The 21,067-nt window shown below is 42.0% G+C and overlaps 1 protein-coding gene across 2 annotated transcripts in view; it reads left to right on the forward strand.

The window, feature by feature from the left end:
• Positions 1-21,067, forward strand: part of PLCB4 (phospholipase C beta 4) — an 855,807-nt gene that overhangs the window by 401,534 nt on the left and 433,206 nt on the right. For both annotated transcript variants that reach the window (XM_029593509.1, XM_029593508.1), the window contains one exon: positions 11,679-11,778. In XM_029593509.1, the coding sequence (XP_029449369.1) occupies positions 11,695-11,778 (84 nt within the window). In that variant the 5' untranslated portion in view covers positions 11,679-11,694. The remainder of the gene's footprint in view (positions 1-11,678; positions 11,779-21,067) is intronic.

The following is a 21,067-nucleotide window of genomic DNA, read 5'->3' on the forward strand; positions in this document are numbered from 1 at the left end:
CTCCTTAGGAGTTGCACAGATTTTTCATAGAATCTTACAAAATCCAATTTTTTCTCTCTTAGTTGCTTTGCTGCCTCAGCAAGCCTACAAAAGCAGTTTTCATTTCTACTACTAAAAAAAAAAAAAAGATTATTTTTCTCTCTGAGGCCTTGCCCTTCACAAAATATTACAGAGAAAAGAATCAACAGTAAGCTACATGAGCTGCCTCGGCCCAGAGCATGACAAACAAAAGTGTTATGCCTGTGGATGGATGTCCCGGTGCTCACAGAGATCCAGATTGCACCGAATTGAGCTGCGTAAATCTCAGAGGAGTCTCAGTAAATTCTCATCCCAGAGTGAAGTGTCATCTGCTTCACTGGGTAAAGAATTGAGTGGAAGTTCTTCCAAGAATTCCTTGTCAGCATTTGCCAAAACCGAGGAGTCGAGTTCAGTCAAATGCCTAGCATCGAAGAAAAAGTGCCATCAGTCACTTGAATCAGAGCTGGCATTAAAAAAACAAAAGCATTCAAAGCGCAATACATCGGCACCATCACCATCCACTCATATACACATACCCATTCATCTTTCATATTGGCATTACATAAGAACATAAGAAATTGCCATATTGGGTCAGACCAAGGGTCCATCAAGCCCAGTATCCTGTTTCCAACAGTAGCCAATCCAGGCTACAAGTACCTGGCAAGTACCCAAACACTAAGAAGAACCCATGCTACTGATGCCAATAATAGCAGTAGCTAATCCCTATCTCAACTTGATTAATAGCAGTTAATGGACTTCTCCTCCAAGAACTTATCCAAACCTTTTTTAAACCCAGTTACACTAATTTCTCTAAGCACATCCTCTGGCAGCAAATTCCAGAGCTTAATTGTGCATTGAGTGAAAAAAAAGTTCTCTGATTAGTTTTAAATGTGCTTCTTGCTAACTTCATGGATTGCCCCCTAGTCCTTCTATTAACCGAAAGAGTAAATAACTGATTCATATCTACCTGTTCTAAAACTCTCATGATTTTAAAGACCTCTATCATATCCTCCCCCTCAGCCATCTCTTCTCCAAGCTGAACAGCCTTAACCTCTTTAGCCTTTCCTCATAAGGGAGCTTTTCCATCCCCTTTTCCATCTCATTTTGGTCGCCCTTCTGTGTACCTTCGCCATGGCAAGTATATCTTTTTTGAGATGTGGTGACCAGAACTGAACACAGTACTCAAAGTGCGCCCACATGAGTGTTTCTCCTCATGCTCAGTATAGCTCAGAGCTCTGCTGTCTTGGAGAGTCGAGTCCGTTCGGTGCTGCTGGATGACATCACCCACATCTAATGGCTAATTCATCCTGCTATCTTTGGAAAATGCCATTTATGGTAAGCAGACTTACTTTTCCAGTTTTTTACTTTCTGCTTGCTAGTTTGTCTGTGAGGTATCCTGAGTGACTATCTTTTTTTTTTTTTTTGTTGTCCTTCACTCTAGTGTGCTCATGGTTTACTTTTGGGAGAAACAAAGGAAGGAACCTTACCTCATCCAGAAGCTACACTAGCCTGGCAATCCTGCACACTTCCTAGGACTGGGGAAGAAATTGTATTATTTTTATGTCAATTGTTGTTTTTGTGACATTTGCTGTCTTTTGGAGTTTTCCCTAGACTTAGTTATGTGCTTCTGAATGATAGGTATGAGTGCATTATACTAAGATGATTGTGCAGTAATTTAGGACTGCTAATGCTGCATTTTAACTGATGAATTCCACAATGTGCTGGAGCTGTCGTGGTACTGTCTCTTTAAATACCAACCCAAACAGGATTTTTTTTTTTTTTTTTTACTGACCTTTTTTGTTATTCCATTTTATTGGAATTGGATAGAGTGAAAGTGAATAGTATGGCACTCTATAGCTCCCATGATTTCCCATGGGAGGAAAAGAAACAAAACATACATTTTTCCTCCCACTAAATAATCGGAGCCAGGCAAGCAAAAGGAAGGCTACCTGAATTTACTCCTGCTCTGAGATGAAGTAAATATATTTAGGATAGAGGCCTCGTGGCATTGAATAAAAGCCATATATCTAGGTGGGTAAACAGCTATTTGTGGGTGGGAGCAAAACAGTACAGGGGTCTCACAATGGAAAGTATAGGTGGACTCTGCTTCCTGCTTACTTTAAATATCTTTATTCACGTCTGTGCTGGGGTGGACAGATACCATAGATGAAAAGGGCTAAAGGAGGTTAAAAACGCGAACTTTTCCGAAGAGGGCTGATTGCAGGAAAATACAGCTTTAATTGTTGGACGTGAGTGAGACCAATTAAGGTGCTATTTAGAAAACAAAGACTATAACTTTGAAACAACTGCACACAGCAGCATATACACGTATTGTATATGGCCATGTGCAGCTTTATGATAGGATTTTATAACCTGTGGGTATCACATAGGTGGGTATTATAAACTACACATATCTGTGCTTATGCGCGAATACATGCAATGCATTGTAAGTGAATATAATGCATCGAAAGTGTGTGTTTTTCATATTTTAAAATTATACGTGCATATAATTTATGCAAGAAAATAAAATGTCTTACTCGCATAGATATGCATATTTTAAACCATGTGCACATAATTAGAATTACCAGTTTTTTCGATTACTCCACCAGTTCACCCAATCCTTCTCCAGGTCATCGAGACCCTCCTGGTTCTTCAGCCTAAACTCCCCTCAGTTCACTCACAACTCCCACCCATCCAGTAGTACACAAGAAACATGTTTAACATCTCTGTTTGACTGATTTCCTGGAGAATGTAGCCTTAATTATCAGGTGTCAAATTATGTAAGCTGGCAAATCTACATGCATAAGTGTCTTTTAAAATAGCAATCTACCTGCGTAAATGTTGGCCTTTCCCTGGAATGCCTTTCGACTGCCCCTTTTTAAGCAAAAAAGCAAAACATATGTTTGATGTTCATAAAATAGCATATACCTGAGTAGATGTTACATATAAAGTTTTGCACTTATAACTTTTTGAATCTATCTCTGGGAAGCTTTCTGGGGAGAGAGTATTCCAGTGAGCCTGGGAGAAGGCCGGGGCCTACCACTGCAGGTGGGATGCCTGAATGTAAATGATGATAAAATATGCTGTTGGTTTATAGCAGACTAGCAATTGCTGCTAGGAAGGGATGACATTTTGCTTGCTGCATGGTGTATGTGCAGGTACACACAGTTTAGGTGCATGATGATGATGATGATGATGAATCCTTTTGAATATCCGCTGGTGTCTCAGGAGAAGCTGCAATGTGCAGGTGTCTGTCAGAAAGAAATACATTGAGTGTTTATGAGTTGCTGTACTGCATTGCTGTTGTTGGCTTACCTATTATCAATTGAGGCCGGGTCACAAGGGGTGATCTGTTACAGGGCTCCTGCATATAACTCTTTGAAAGTCTGAGAACACACCAAGCAGCAGCCGAATATTCCCTTTTATGACAGTAGATATTTGGCAAAATCTAATATTCATCCAGTGTTTGCCTCCTAGCTGCCAAAACTGCAGGAGCGAATTGACCCTCAATTGTTTATTGCTGCCATTGTATTTTTTATAGCCTAAATGTATACTTAAAACTTTATTTTACTTTTTCTTTGAATAGTAACAATTATTAGTACTTTCAAACATGACCACGATTGACTCAACTGCAAAATGATATCCTCAGTTTATTCACAGGAAAACTATAGTATTGGCAGTGAATATTCAAAATCCTCACCTACTGTTCATTAATTGTCTGTCTGTCCATGTACTTTAGCTCTTAGCTAAGACATAGCCTCTTCAGTTGATATGAATTCAGATCATTCCCTTCTTCCTTAGTTTCTTGTCTGAAGCTATTGAATAAACTAGAGATGTAACTCAATTTCAGTTGTGGTATTGATTTGAGGGATATGAAACTCTCCAATAGATAAGGGGCATAGACTGAAGCTGATTCCTTCTCATGGAGGCCCCAGAAAAATTGTTAGGTAGTGTGGGATTTTTAGTATTGATTGAAGTTGTTCACGTTCAGTGATTAGCAAATTATTTACCAAGGAATTGAATTTTGTATGGGATTCACATTCAAGTCCCTTTCTCACACACGTATATATCTTTGTTTTTGATCCATTTTTGAAGCAAGAGCAACGAATGATGGTAATAACCTGCAGGTGTTTCAATTAAACTTGCATTTTATTTTGACTGTTTGTCATTGTTTTAATTACTGCCTTTACCTAATGGCTGTTGGTTTTTCAGGAGGGAGGGTGGCACGGGACAGATTCGATATTTTCTTCCAGCTCAGTCAGAACCAGCGCTGAGGTTTGACACCGTAAATATTCATTAGCAACAACCCAGGAATTTTTCTCTCACTATTTTAAATTCCTCCTCCCTGTTCACTTAGCCCTGTCTTTGCAGCAACAATCTTTGGCCAGGGGCCCTGCACCGGCAATCATGGGCCCTAAATCCGGTCAATAAGTGTCATCATTGGGCAATGACAGGGACTCCCTCCCCATTGTCATTGCATCCGTGACCTGAAACAGGAACTGACGTGTCACTTGTATTTTTATAAAAGTTGTCTTGGGATCTTTATAAACTGGTGACCTCTTACTCTTAAATTTCATGCTTCAGTAGGAATACAGTCCAGTTTACCTAAGTGCCATTTAGGAAGTTTCTGGGTACCCGGCACTGTGAAGCTCTGTACTACAAGTAGTAAAGCAGCCTTCAGTCTGTGCTATGTGTGCCCTTCCATGATGAAGTAGAATGTTCTCACAAAGTTGCAGGCTGCCTGTCAGATGACAATGACGTGGGGTCATTGCGAGCTGATGCGGAATTATAGATGATGACCTAAAGATGACAGATTCAGTATCCCAGTCCTACCCACTCATCTAGACTGATTTTATTTTTAAATCTAGTGTAAAAAGTAGATCCAATATTGCAAATCTCTCGAGATCCATATTCAGCCGCAGTGACGCTCAGCTAGTTAGCCAGATAAACTTATCCGACCAGCTTAGTACATATATTCAGTGGTGCTGCCGTGCCCATGAATATATCCAGCTAACTTTAGGAAAGGTCAACAAGCCGACCAGAGTTAGCTGGATAAGGTATTCAAGTGACTCTGAATATCAGAGTTAGCTGAATAACTTATCTGTTTAACTAAACTCCTCCCAGTTAAAACCCAGAACACCTCTAACTTATCTAAATTCTAGCCTGCTAACTCATTATCAGATTAGAATTTAGCTGGATAAGTACCCACTTCTTCAGTTAGCCAGATAACTTCTGAGTTATCCAGTTAAATGCTTTTGAATATGGATCTATTAGAAATGTTTGCCTTTTGTTATCTAGAGGTTACGGTGTAGAAACAGTCCAATTTTTCTCTAGCATCACATAAAATTCTACTGCTTATGCCCAGCATGCTGCTTTGTACACATCATGTGCAGATTAAAAAAAAAAAAAAAAAAGATAAATAAGCATGTGAAATCTGACTTCATGGTATTTGATCTTTTAAACATGAAGTGAGTTTTCAAATTCCACATTTAATGACCCTTTAGTAAAAAGTAATAATGAAGACTTGTCTTCTGATGATCTGCCAGTAATGGTTCCAACAAAGTTGTCCCTCAAGGGTATTTTGTGTTTTTACCAAAGTTCTTTTTCTAATGTTTTCCCATAAATATAGAAATCTGTTTTTAGCAGCAAGCTAGACATATGCAGTGTGTTGCTTCATGGGAAAATCAAAAGGTTTTACTCTGTCAGTACTAGATAACGAGGACATGGGACTTATTATGATATCATCTATGAACAACATTTTATAACCTGAAGCCAGTAGATATTTATTGTTGTATTGCTTTTATCTGTAATTTAGCTGTAGGGCCTTTAGTATAATCATCTGGAATGCTCGTTTATATATTTCATTCCCCAGCAGCTGTGACAAGGGGGCGCTACATATGTATGTATGTTAGCTTTGAAAATTGGTGCAAAGATACAATACAAATATCTAAATATATATCAAATTTCAAAAGGTATGGAGAACTGGCATCTATGGTTGAAATTGGTGCAAAGATACAATACAAATATTTAAATATATATCAAATTTCAAAAGGTATGGAGAACTGGCATCTATGGTTGAAAGAGAAAAGAAGCAAATGAGAAATAATGTGCTACAATCAAAGCAGAATCTAGGAAGAATAAAGCAAGACAGAAAGTAGCAAATACAGTTCCATATTCAAAAAGCCATCAGTTCCTTTCCAGTTTATCCATCCACTGGTGGAAACCTTAAACAGGAGAAGTTGGGCCCTTTAAAGAGCCAGCTGCATAATCTTAACTGTCCATGAAAAAAAAAAAAAAGTAAATCACCAGAGGAAAAATATTGAAATAGTTACACTTCACCATGCACTGAAATGGAAACATAGAAAGCACAGAAGATAAAAAAAAAAGGCAATGAAACAAAGTATAGAACAATTTGTAGCCACATGAGAAACACTACTTCTGTCTATCCCATTTGTATTCTGCCTTCCTCACTATTAAATCAAAATGGTTCACAACTCATACAAATGCAATATAATATGCATATACAGTATCAAATTTAATAAAATGTAAATCAAGCAATACAAATAAATTAATAAGGAATTAAAATTCTAATATATTGTCATAGGATAAAGCTAGACTGCATTACATAATTAAAAACTAGAACACTTCTTTCTATTTATCACAGATAACCCCCATTCATTCACTATCAAGCCATTACTTACAGTGTTACTGACGGAACATCTGAAAAAGTGACCAGTTTGGTTCACACCTTCAGTGGCAAACTGCCCTGTGATGGGCTTCGACTATTTTTCGAGCCCAGATGACATCAGCTGAAGGAGATGGAGACAGCAGAACAACGGCAGCTGTGGCACTGAATTCCAACATTTAATCCACGTACAACAGACTATATCTTTGCATTGCATCCAAAACATGAATCTACAACGTAATACACGCAAAGGTACAAAGGACAGAAATACAAACAGCAGGCATGCAGAATATAAATGTTCAAACTGTGAAACACAAAGAAAAAAACACATAACACACTAGCATGACAGACGGACACACTGCATGAAAGAGAATGAGTAACCACACATGCACAAGCCTCCAAGCTGGATAGAGACACCTGCAAAGAAAAATACTCACTAAAATGACCATGTGTGATGCCCATAGCCGGTCTTCTGGACCTTTTATAGTTCTTTGGTCCCTCCAACGGCAACTGAGACACATAGAAGTCCACAAATCCCCCTCTAGGAGGGTAGGTGCTCTGCTCTGGTTCCTGAAGCAAAGTGGCTGAAAAACAAAAAAGAAAGAATTATTTTACAGCTTAAACAAAGACCCAGCTAACTACAAAACCACTAATGCTTCTCAATCTCACATCACAGCACATATTGGACCCATCAAGAGTATGTGATCAACCTCGCATTTACAAATACAATAAAATGGGAAAAGACCTGAATTTTTACTGCCATTAGCAGGAGGACAATACAGGGATATGCCTTGGGTGTTGCAGTATTGGTTCAGGTAGACCAATTGGAGGATGGGTGACCGTCTGAGAGTGGTGGCACCAACTAATTCTGTGGCCATTGTTGGTATCAGTCAAGCAATGAGTAGCAGCATGTGCCCCACTGCAAGGGCAACACAGCAGAGCTTTTAAAAGGGATTAGGTTTATTTGAGCTCACATGGCACAACTGAAAGATACCCTGTGCTCATTACTCACAATATGATCAATGATCAATGAATAGCATCAGTCACTTTTATGGCAGCAGGTGTGTCAACAAGTCCATTCCACATCATGAAGTTTCCTATATTGGAACTGAAACATCAGTCTGTGTGGGCATTACATTATTTTCAAATGCAAATTTATCTCATCTATATTCATTGTGAAAACCTGACTGGCTATGTAGGGTCAATAGGACAAATGTGGAAACCACTACCATACAAAATAAGCAGTTTGGAGCAAGGGCTCTGTAACAGCATGGTCTATCTTGTGCAACATTAAGTGCCCTTACAGCATTATAGAAATATTGTTAAATATTACTCCTCGGGCAGGCTTCTTTTTGGGGATGGGTGAGACAAAGTGATTTTTTAAAAAATATTCTGATTGTATTATCAAAGCTTACCATGATATGAAAGTGTATTGGCAACATACCCATACATTACAGATAAAAAGACAGCCAGTGCCAGCTAAGAATGGGTAATCTCTCTTGGCCTGGAAGGCAGACCCTCTCATGGCTTGCTAATGCTGTATAAATGAGAGTTTAATAAATTAAACATAAACCTTACCCTCCTGCTGATGTAATGGACCCCATGGTCACATTAACAGTAAATCATGGGTGAAGCCCCAGCTAGTGTAGTTACTGAGGGATAATTAGGGAGAGATCCATTCATTACAGCCCCTCCCTTTGAGTATGCTGGAATGGGCATTCAGGAGAAACGAAATAGGAAATGAAACAAAATTTCCTATTTTCTTTTGGATCATTTTGAAAGTGGAACAAGTTAAATTCTGATGAAATTTAATTGTAAATCTTCTGATGAAATTTAATTGTAAACCTATTTTAAAAAAAAGTCACCGGTTGGGTCTAGGCATGAAGCAGGGGCCTCACCGAGAGAGTTGGCCAAGACCCAAAGCAGGTGTCCCGGCCTATTCCCGAGCACGACTCCGGTGCCTGGGCCTAGGTCGGAGCCTGAAGCCTAGGACTCACCTAGGCATGGGCTGCAACCCAACAAAGGAGCCGCAGCATACGCCCAAGCAGAATGCCAGGATCTCAGCTTAGGACCTGGCTCAATGCCGGGGCCTAGGCCAAGACCTGAGGAAAGACCCAGATCCAGGAAATTTCCCGATGACCCCCCATACCCAATACTTACCAAATCCTATGTCATGTCCTAGCTCAGTCTTGATGCTGGGTCCTCGGCCTAGGCCAGAGCCTGGGTTCAAACCTGACACCATGGCACAGACCAGAGACCTGGTCCCGATGCCTGGGCCTCGGCCTAGGGTCAGGCTCAGCACCAGAGCACAGTTCTTGGAGCTCCTCTTTGGCATCTTTTTTCTGCAGCTCTTCTTTGCAAATCAATCAATTAACTCCATGCAAACTCCCCAGCAGAGGGCGCCATTTTGATGTATGTTGTCAGACCTGGGTTGTGGCCGAGGCCCTGGCATTAGGACCCAGCCTCCAGGCAAGGCTGTGACTTCAGGTCTGGGTCCATGCCTTGGCCTAGTGTCAGGACCAGCCTCCAGGTCAGGCTGTGCATTGGGCCTAGGTCAGAGCTTTGGTCTAGGCTGAGGGCCAAGCTTTGGATCCAGGTCTCCAAGCCTAGGCCTTGCATAGGGCTTAGACCGAGGTCAGCCTGGGCCTAGACGTTGGGACCAGCTTTCTCTGATGCCTAGGCCTAGGCCAAAAACTCAGTCTTGCATAGGCTTCTGCCACGGTAGGTTGCCGCAAACTCACCCTAGACCCCACACAAGGCCCTGGCTTGGGTCGGGGCCTAGTCCTTGTCTGCAAATCCCCTCAGACCGGATAAGCGGGGACCAGGTGGGATCCTGGCCCTGGCATTTTTCCAGATGGGAGGTATGGGTGGGGCAAGGGAGGCCCTGAGAGGTCCTGTTTATTTATTTATTTATTACTGGTTTTTGGGGAGGGGGGTTCAGTTTTTATTTTGCTTTTTTCTAAAGAAGATGAACAATACACAAGATTAAATTTATGGGGGTAACAGCCTCTCCAAAAATGGAATTAGAAACTAAATGAAATTTTTCCCCTTCCCACCTCTAATGGCCATAACCTTTGAGAGATTGTTTTAAGCAGCTCCCTGCTGAGATATCTGGGGCAGTGTGAATTGTTTTTGAAGTTAGTGGAGGTGTGTAGAGTTTTTCCTGAGTTGATATTTTTGATGCTGCTTTGAAGAACTCCAGCAAAGCCTGCTGGAGGTCCATGAGTTAGATTGGGGATCTGTCCCGCCTATCCACTCCCGGGATATTTTTGGGGCTTTTGAACATTTTAAGTGGTAGGAAGCCTTGTGAGACACTGTACACCACCTGGACTCGGGGAATGGGGAATCCTGTTTCGGGGGCTGTGTAGATTAGGGAAGAACTGCCTCTCTTCACCCTCAGTAAAGACGAAGGAAGGTGGTGACCCAGTGCCAGAACCTTCCTGTCTTTGCATCATTTTTGGGAAGAAGAATTTCATTAAAAGATCTTGGAGGAAGCCTTGGCTGCTCCTCTTCCTAACCATGAGCTGGATCTATGGATCTGCTTGTTTCCATCCTGGATCCCTCCCATCAGGGATCCCAAGAGAAAGAAAAGTAGAGACCCAACTAATTGTGAGTAAAGAGACATTTAAGATCACGGAGGATCCCCATCAGGAGTCTTCACCCTGGGGAGAAAGAGGTTTGAACTCTCTGTGCAGGGACGGTAATTTTGGCAGTTAGGAAGGGGTCTTCCTGCCCAACTAAAGGATACCCTGCCTACCTGGGAAATCTATTTTTTCCAATCCCTGGAATATAGAAGTTTCCCTTGCCCTGGTAAGGAAGCCTTTTCACAGATTGAGGAAAAAGATTGTAACAAAAGAGGAAAAATTGTGCCAATTTCATCTGACCTTTCTATCAGTGAAGCCTTTAATTTTGGGACACTGTTACTGGCTCCAGTGTGGTCATTGGCAAGGCATGTACAGCGCACACAACAGGGAAGAGAAGATACCCCTCTCCCAGGGAAAAGAATTGAAAATAAAGTCACCTTTTGCACTCTGGGCCCTGAAAGTAAATCTTTCCCCCACCAATAAAGGATCCCAACCCTGGGGGAAAGAGGGCCTGTGTAAAAGTTAGCATAGTGAGGTTCGAGCCTGAAAGAGACGTAACAAAATATTTTATGGCCCCCATCAGTGTGCATTCAGCACCTGGGGATGGGGGTTACACTTATAATGGGGACTCTTGGGAGTTCTCTAAACTGCAGAAGAAAAGCAGGACTTCTTGACAGATGTGTAATGCAATTAAAATGTATCATCTACAATTTATTTTTTAACTTTATTTCTACTTAAATCATTCAGAAATCAGCAATAAATTCAGGTTTAATTTTAGTTATTCATCTATGTCTTTTTTATTTTAGAATTTATTTAAATTTACTGTAAAGGATTATATAATATATATATATATATATATATATATATATATATATATATATATATATATATATATATATATATATATATATTGCATTTTTAGTGTTCACAACCATAATAGGTGATTCAGGTTTATTGGTTTTCCTACCATTTCACACCTAGAAAATGATGCCGTGGCTTGAAAAGAATTCAGAATAGGCATAATGGATGGCAGTTATTGACTTGTTACTCTAAGATACTGGAAAAATAATGATTTTCAAACTATTCTTTCTGACCTAGGGCATCTTTAGAAAACTAAAAAGTAAAGACTAGTGATATTGTAAGGCTGACTGTCATATTAAATCTCTTAGGTTTTCATGAATAGAAAATTATTCTTGAAAATATTGCACAGCTTTTTTATTATTAATTATTATTATTATTATTATTATTATTATTATTATAGTGACTGCTGGAAATTGATGTGTTTGGTATTCCTGTAGCAATGACTAGTTTGAGCTTCTAATATTGAAAAATCTAAAGTCAAAATATGAATTTATTGCTTATTAATCGATACTTATTACTTTTTGTTTCAGGATCCCCAAATAAACGATGGCCAAGCCATATGAGTTTAACTGGCAGAAGCCTGTTCCATCCTTTATGCAAGAAGGAGCAGCTTTTGACAGATATGAAGAGGTATGAAGCAGCAATGTTTTAGCAGAAACCCTAACATTAAAACTAATTTTAAACCAACATGGACAGTGGAATTGAAAGAGATGGAGTAATAGCAGCAGTGCTTTTAAACATTTATTTCCAAGTAATATTAATCCTCTAGCAGGGATGTAGAAGATAGGTAGAATGTGATAACACTATCTGAAAAAAATCCACTGAGGAATGTCAAAAGGTATCACAGTCAGCTCAGTTCTTCCAAGAAGACAAAAACCTTTTTTAACCTAACAGAGCTACATTTCGGCATCCACTCTATCTACTTTAGGGGGTTTTCAATCTATGTACCTGATTCACTGAGGCAGTGGTTCCCAAACCTATCCTGGGGACCCCCCAGCCAGTCAGGTTTTCAGGATATGAATATGCATGAGAGAAATTTGCATGTTATGGAGGCAGTGTATGCAAATTTTCTCTCATGCATATTCATTGTGGATATCCTGAAAAACCTGACTGGCTGGGGTGTCCCCAGGAAAGGGTTGGGAACTACTGCACTAAGGGTTTTTCCCACAGACTTTAAATGGTAGAAAAGTCTTAATTAATCTGGCCCTATGTGAGTTCCTTCAGAGCGTTTTATTTATTATTATTTATTTAAACATTTTTATATACCGAAGTTTATATGGGCATCACATCGGTTTACATAAAACGATAGGGAAGAAGAGGAAGAGAAATTGGAAGAAAAAAGTTACAGTATAACAAATAACTGATTAAATAAAAGAGGCTAAGAGAAGAGAAAAGGATAGAGAAGAGCGGATAGGTAAAGGGGGAGATGTTAGAGAACAGGTAACTGGTTTAAGAAAACATAGAATTAACTCAATAGGGGGAATATGTACAGTGGAGGGGTAGGATGTTGTCAAATAAGAGTGGTGGGGTGTTATGAGAAGGCCTGTTTAAAGAGCCAGGTTTCTAATTTCTTTTTGAAGGTCTGGGTGCAAGGCTCAAGTCGAATATCAGGGGGCATCGAGTTCCAGTGAAGGGGGCCGGCAATGGATAAAGTATGGTTTTTGGTGGCTTTGAGTAGGGATGTGAATCGTTTTTTGACAATTTAAAATATCGTCCGATATATTTTAAATCGTCAAAAATCGTTAGAAGCGCGATACAATAGGAATTCCCCCGATTTATCGTCAAAAATCGTAAATCGGGGGAAGAGGAAGGGGGAGGGCGGAAAAACTGGCACACTAAAACAACCCTAAAACCCACCCCGACCCTTTAAAATAAATCCCCCACCCTCCCGAACCCCCCCAAAATGCCTTAAATTACCTGGGGTCCAGCGGGGGTCCCGGTGTGATCTTTTACTCTTGGGCCTGCGGTGCGTTGTAGAAATGGCGCCGGCGCTACCTTTGACCTGTCATATGACAGGTCAAAGGTAGCGCCAGCGCCATTTTGCACAAAATGGCGCCGGCCGTACGGCAAAACGATTCAACTGCAGGAGGTCGTTCCCGGACCTCTGCTGGACTTTTGGCAAGTCTTGTGGGGGTCAGGAGGCCCCCCCAAGCTGGCCAAAAGTCCCTGGGGGTCCAGCGGGGGTCCGGGAACGACCTCCTGCAGTCGAATTGTGTTGCCGTACGGCCGGCGCCATTTTGCGCAAAATGGCGCCGGCCGTACGGCAAAACGATTCGAGTGCAGGAGGTCGCTCCCGGACCCCCGCTGGACTTTTGGCAAGTCTTGTGGGGGTCAGGAGGCCCCCCCCCAAGCTGGCCAAAAGTCCCTGGGGGTCCAGCGGAGGTCCGGGAGCGATCTCCTATGCTCCTGACGTCAGGGGACAAAAAACAAAATGGCGCCGGCGCTACCTTTGCCCTGTCATATGACAGGGCAAAGGTAGCGCCGGCACCATTTCTACAATGCACCGCAGGCCCGAGAGTAAAAGATCACACCGGGACCCCCGCTCTGGACCCCAGGTAATTTAAGGCATTTTGGGGGGGTTCGGGAGGGTGGGGGATTTATTTTAAAGGGTCGGGGTGGGTTTTAGGGATGTTTTAGTGTGCCGGTTTTCCCGCCCTCCCCCGATTTACGATTTACACGATATTTACAAAAACAAAACCGCGACGATCCGATTCCCTTCCCCCCCCAGCCGAAATTGATCGTTAAGACGATCGATCACACGATTCACATCTCTAGATTTGAGGTGTGTGTGTGTTTGGTGGGGGGAATGAATAGTGAGCTGGTGTAAGAGGATCTGGTGAGAGTATAAGGATTTGTTAAGCCATTGCATGTCTGGGTTGTAGAGGGTTTTGTGGATTAAGGTGAGGGTCTTGTATAGAATTCTAGAAGAGATGGGGAGCCAATGTAGGTCTTTTAGGATGGGAGTGATGTGATTGCATTTTCGAGAGTTAGGGCCTCAGGGGTGTACCTTATGCTAATAAGCATGTGTATTGCAAGTTCCACTATCAACTATGTGAAAGGCTGTTAGCCCAAATTGTGATACTGGACCTGTTCTGAGAGAGAGAGAGAGAGAGAGAGCACCTTGGCATAGTGTCCCCTCCCTAGACAGGTATTTGTCTCCCTATGGGAGGCCCACCTAGTAACTCGAGGTGAGGTTTAAGTATTAGTGTAGGGGGTTAGGGGCCACTTTCACATTCAACGTGAGACGTACGAACAGAACAGTGGTCTCTTGTGAAGATTTGACGTCCTGGACTGAGCCTCGGAACCTAGCTTGATCGACGCACTTGACAGGTCAGTCGATGGAGGACAAAACCTCTGAGCTGGTGTGGAAGACGCAACAGAGGGATATCCCGAGGATGGGCTGAAAACAGCCACTAAGGTTCAATCTGGAACCCAGAACAAGACAAGGTCATCTGGACACATTAGGTACAGCAGGACTTGGAGACAAGAGACGAGGCGAGAGGCCAGGAACAATGATGAAGAATCCCATGAAGAACAAAGGAAGGCTGGCAGGAGCAGAAGACGAGGAGTTCAGGAGAAGAACTAGCTCCTTGCGAAGGCAAAGCAAGAATGAAGCCACAACCTATTTATAGGCAGGAGAGGGAGTTCCAGGAAATTAGGTCATCAGGTGGGGCCAAAGGGACCACTCCCTGGCTGGCCTTTTAAAGCCTGCAGAGAGGCGTGGCCCCGCACCTAAGGAACAGGAAGAGGAAAGACTGCAGGACCCTGGACAGCGGCCATACTGCCGCTGAGGAGAGGAGCAGGCCAGGAGCAGGCCCAATGGAGCGGCGGTGTCCGAGCCATGAAGGAGGAACAAGGGTGGCTCCCTGCCGCAGCAGAGCCGAAACTGAAGGCCCCTCTCAATGGAGGGGTCAGGAAGCACCGGCGGCCTCCAGGCGCATGGAAGGAGCATCGGCGGCCTCCTGCCACGTTGGGAGGACACTCATGCGGCTCCTGTCGCGAAGGAGAACCCCGGCACGATGGCGGCCACCTGGCTGAGGAAAGACATCGGTGGTGGCTCCTGCCGCGCCAGAAGGCCCTAGGATGGCAGCGGCCTCTGGGCCCAAGGTAAGCACCTGCTCATGGCTGGGCCCGCTAGCAGGAGTCCAACACAGCACATGTAATATTCTGTAAAGACGAATGTAATTTTAGCCAGTATCACTGAATAATACATTTAATACCTGCTGCTTAGCAGGAAAAGTGAAGCACATATGTCACAATTTGTGATTCACTTCTACCTACTGGCATACTGTAACAGCAAAGCTCTCTTACAGGTTATTCAAACCTGTTATCATGCATACCACTTCTCTACAGATCTCCACTTGAAAAGTAAAATTGCCATAAGCTGAAAATTGACTAATAGGGAGCACCCGCTTCAAAGCCGAAGGGTGACAGCTATCAAATTATAATAGATTGTTACAATCAGTCTGTTTTCTGCATATAGTGGTTGTGAAATGAAAACCAGTAAATGTAATCAAAATATCCAAAAAAAGTAATCCTTGTAGTATACTGTAAAGTAAAATGAATATTAATATCATATTGATTGAGCTAGGTATGGAAAAGACACACATTTTCAGACGTTCTAGCCCAAATTAAAAAGACATCATCAATGTATCACTTCCAAAGGCGTAAGGACATAAATGGAGTTGAATCCAAAATGCGTTGTTTCAAAATTTCCTACGTACAAATTTACAATTTCTAGGGCCAAAGTGCATCCATTGCTATATCTTTTAGATCGAAGACAGCAGACACCATCAGAGCTGGAAAATTGTCATAAAGTGCTATTTCTGTTAGTCTTCAGGTATATCATACTGAAGATGATTATGTTGAATTGTTTCTAAAGTTGTATAAAGAATATCCTATGCTACCTAAAGGGTTATATTGGTATACAGTGCCTCATTGTCCATGGTCACCAATAAATCCTGAAAATGGAAACATTCTCTAAAATGTCAGTCATATCTTTAGAATCTTATGTATGATTATATCTTAGGTATAAGAATCTTTCAGAGTACATCCAAAAGAACTGAAATTGCTCAAGTTTATGGTCTTCTCCTCCGGGAACTTGTCTAAATTTTTTTTAAACCCAACTATGCTATCACCACATCCTATGGCAACAAATTCCAGAGCTTAATTTTGCACCAAGTGAAAAAAAATTCTCTCCAATTTGTTTTAAATTTTAAAAATCATTAAAGGACTTGAAAGGGTGAATGTGAAATGGTTATTTACTCTCTTGGGTTACCCCATAGTCCTTGTATTATCCAAAAGAGTAAATAACCATTTCACATTTACCCTTCAAGTCCTTTAATGATTTTTTACACCTTTATCATAATCCCCCTCAGACGTCTCTTCCCCAAGCTGAATAACCAAGAGTAACATAAGTATGAAAAAAAAAAAGTGTGAAACTTGCTGGGCAGACTGGATGGACCATTTGGTCTTCTTCTGCCATCATTTCTGTGTTTCTATATGTTTCTATGTTCCATGCCCTTTATCATTTTGGTCACCCTTCTCTTTACTTTCTCCAGTGCAACTATATATTTCTTGAGATGTGGTGACCAGAATTGCACACAGTATTCAAGGTGCGTCTAACCATTAAGCGATACAGAGGCAGTATGACATCCTCCGTTTTATTTGCCATTCCCTTCCTGTACCAGAGTAGAGACCTACCAGTGTTGTTTGAACCAGGCTAGGTCTGGCTGGGGATGAGGCATCCTGCCTTACCTTGCCTTTTCTTTTTGTGTGCGGCATTATTCAGTTACATAAATTGTACTTACAAACTAGAGGTCTCTACTCACTTTTCTGTCGTTTTCAAAAAAAGTTTTTTGGTTTTGGAGAAGAGGGGAAGATTTCCAGTCCAGGGCCAAGAATCCGTGGCAGCCTTCGCCGGCCTAAGCCGGACCAAGCCGCGCGCCCCTTATGGAGCGCGCGGCTTAGGCAGCACGCCGACGGCGGCTGCACTCCGTCTGCTACTTCTTTTATGGTAGCAGACGCCCTACACTGACGTCACTCGTTGCCCTCATTGTGAGTCCGCTCAGGCTGCTCCACTCAAATCCAGGTGAAGCAAAATCCTTTTGATGTTCTGGGATCTCCCAAGATGGTAAGGGGTCTCAAGGTGTAACGACAGGGTCTGGGTGCCCCTCTCTCCTCGACCACCGGCTCCCAGATATCACGGCGTCTGCTACTTCTTTTATGGTAGCAGACGCCCTACACTGACGTCACTCGTTGGCCTCGTTGTGAGTCCGCTCAGGCTGCTCCACTCAAATCCAGGTGAAGCAAAATCCTTTTGATGTTCCGGGATCTCCCAAGATGGTAAGGGGTCTCAAGGTGTAACGACAGGGTCTGGGTGCCCCTCTCTCCTCGACCACCGGCTCTGAGCCAATGATTTCAATATGTTATCCACTATGATTCCCAGATCTTACTCCTGAAATGGAATCTAACATCGTGTAACTACAACATGGGTTATTTTTTCCTATATGAATCACCTTGCACTTGTCCACATTATATTTCATCTGCCATATGGACGCCCAATCTGGCAGTGTCGCAAGGGTCCTCCTGCAATTTATCACAATCCACTTATGATTTAAGTGTCATCTGCAGATTTGATCACCTCATTCTTCGTACCTTTTTCCAGATCATTTATACATTTATTAAAAAGCACCAGTCCAAGTACAGATCCCTGAGGCACTCCACTGTTTACCTTTTTCCACTGTGAAAACAGATCATTTAATCCTACTTTGTGGACTGCAAACTGGTCTTTTAACCAGTTTGCAGTCCACAAAAGGACCTCATCTCCTATCCCATGACTTTTTAGTTTTCTTAGAAGCCTCTCATGAGGCTTCTAAGAGAAAAAAGAGTGAAAGATGTCTGGGGCGTAAGGGCTCCTGAGTGGGTAGAATTCTGAATTTTGAATATGCTGAATATTCCTGTTAGCCATTCAGATGGCGGAAATCCAAGGCGAAAGGGTAGAATTCCTGCTGAAGAAGCCCCAGGAAACAAAGGATTTTTCCTGGTTTGATCCTGAAAGAATGTTGCCCCAAAGGCCTTGGGGCTGAAGTCTAAATTGGAGCCTCATCTTCAAAGAAATATTTGAAGACAGGGGAGAAATGTATTTGAGTTGCTAAACTGTAACATGTTACTGCACATTTAAGAAACCTTTCTCTGAATAAATGATCTGTTTTCATTTGGCTTTACAAGATAAACTTTGTATTTTGGTAAGCCTTCCCTTGTCCTCCCAGAGACAGTCTGGTCCCCAATTGCCAATGCCTGGTGAACTTTTACTGTTCCTGGGGCTGTAGCTGTGTAGCTCACCACCTCTGCTGCACCCATTGGTGACGCCCAGGAAAAGGAGGCTTACATATGTAACTTGACATTGTGTAACTACAGTGTGAGTTACTTTTCCCTATATGCATCACTTTGCAATTGTCCACATTAAATTACATCTACCATTTGGATGCCCAGTCTTCCTGTCTTGTAAGGTCGTCCTGCAATTTTTCACAATCCGCTTGTGATTTAACAGCTCGGAATAATTGTTTTGCATCTTCAATTTTAAATGAAATTAATGTGCACTAGTGGTATGACATGAAAAAAGAATATGTTCTGTATTTATTCTGTCCATTTAAAGAGACTTCTAACTCACACAGTCCAAGGATCTTGGCAAGATACTTTAAAATATTCATATTCACAATAAAGTAATACATATATAACTAAACCGCACTGTAACTACCATGACCCGTTGACAGTTTTCTGGAACACACTGCTCAGAACCAGTCACATGCAATCAAAACAACTTTATTCCATGCATCAGTGTTCGCTTCATACTCATAGTTTTCATTTCTTGTCTTGAGACACCTGAATTACCGTACCTCAGTAATACTGTATATGTTTGTAATTCCCTGTAGATTCACCCACCTCCCCAGGGCTGTGTAGCACCTATTTCCCAACGTTACTCTACAGATTTAAAATCCCTAACCAATAGCTACAGGCATCTCTGTTTCAGTATGCATTGGTCTTCGCCCACTGTTTCAGCCCAATTTCCCAGAGCTGTGTGGAATCCACTTCCCAATTGTCCTTTTGCAGATTCATATCCCTAACCAACTGCTGCAGGCATCTCTGCTTCTGGGTCTGGGTGAGGCAGCGCTCTGTTTTCTGACTGCTGTGTGTTTGCTATGCACACTTTAAACAGCATAACTCAGTCTTTGCTTGCAGACAGAGGAGGTTGCTTCTTATTGACAGGTTAAACAAATAAAGAAAGTCTAACTGTTCATAAATTGGAGGTAACAGCAACCTAGAAATTCTGAGCCACAGAAATAAAGACAGGTGAACGAGGATTGTTTTAAAGTGCTGGCCTGATTTGTTGCTGAATCACACAGGCTAGACAGGTTGGCCAGAGCTGACTGAAGACATACCCAGAAAATCCTGCTTCAAGTCAGAGGTTAATTCTTTAGAGCCAACTGCACTGAATAAAGCAGAAACAGAGAACGTGCAGTCTGATGACCAGTTGGCAGTACAACAGTCAACAAGAAACTATGCAGAGAAAAAGCATGAGCAATAGCATTATCAAGCAGAAACAAAAAAAAAGCTACTGTGGAAGCAGGACATTGTGAAAGCAAGACAACAGTGAATAAACAGAAAAATACCTGTGGAGACAGGACACTCTTTCTTAAAGCGCACTGACTCCATGAAGCAGCTTTTTAATTTAGCCTCAGCTGTGTCTCCCAATTATTAGCACAACTTTCTGTGTCTGTTACCTTCACTTTAATTGGTTCTCTGCCAAAGATCTACAAACTAAATTCCCGAACAGCCTTGTGCTTCCTGTTCCTTCTCACTGTACAATTCCCCCCCCCCCTCCCAATTCTTGCTCACTTTTCCTTTCTACCTTAACAGTGTTCCCCTTAGAGTTGCCTTTAGAGCAGTGGTTCTCAACCTTTCTAACGCCGTGACCCCGAAATACAGTTCCTCATGTTGTGGTGACCCCTTGCCCCGCCCTTGCCCCGCCCTCGCAGGGCGAGGGCGGGGTGAGGGTGGGGCTTTGGTCATATGGGGGCGGGGTTATGGATGGGGTTGGATTTTAGTGCATACTTATTTATTATGACATTTATAAACAGAACCACCATTCCTCATAAAACAATAAAATTAAGAAACATAAAGCATCAGTTATAATAGTAAAACCATACTAATAAAATAATATTTTAAAATTACTGATAAATAGAATTTCTATTAATTAAAATCATATACATTTTTTATAATTTCCCACACACCAATAATATTTCAAAACAGCACATATATCAAATAACACACAATAATTAAAACTAATAAGGATTTTAAAAAGCCCCTGCTGTCCATACATGGGAGCTCTTGATTTCCAGTCACCCTGATATTGTCGAGGATTAGGAGGTTATCCTCTCTCTCTCACACATACACTCACATGTCCATTTTCTCTCACACATACACTGTCACATACTTACACATTCATGCTCTTATACCCACCATAACCTCTCACTCTCACAGACACTGATACACTCTCAGGGTGTAAGACACTCTCTCCCCCCCTCCCCCCCCACTCACACACACACACTCTTACTCCCCTGGATTTTCTCATACACACTCATGCTCTCACTCTTACTGGCTCCCTCACAACCTCAGAGCCTCTCAGATAAAACTCTATGCAGCAGAAATAATGCTGAATGTTGAGAATTGTGTTATGCAGACTAATCTGGAAATGCACTAATTTCTACATGAGTCATAATGAATCAGTCCTCAGCTGCAGGCATCAATTGATTATCCTGGCTCCCTTTATGTTTGCCAAATACAGTTCATGTGTAACAGCAATCCTAATTCTCCACCAGATCAAGCTGATTTCACATCCCACTTCATACTTTGTCAC

This window comes from Rhinatrema bivittatum, chromosome 3 (genome assembly GCF_901001135.1).
Source record: "Rhinatrema bivittatum chromosome 3, aRhiBiv1.1, whole genome shotgun sequence".
Classification (NCBI taxonomy): Eukaryota; Metazoa; Chordata; class Amphibia; order Gymnophiona; family Rhinatrematidae; genus Rhinatrema; species Rhinatrema bivittatum.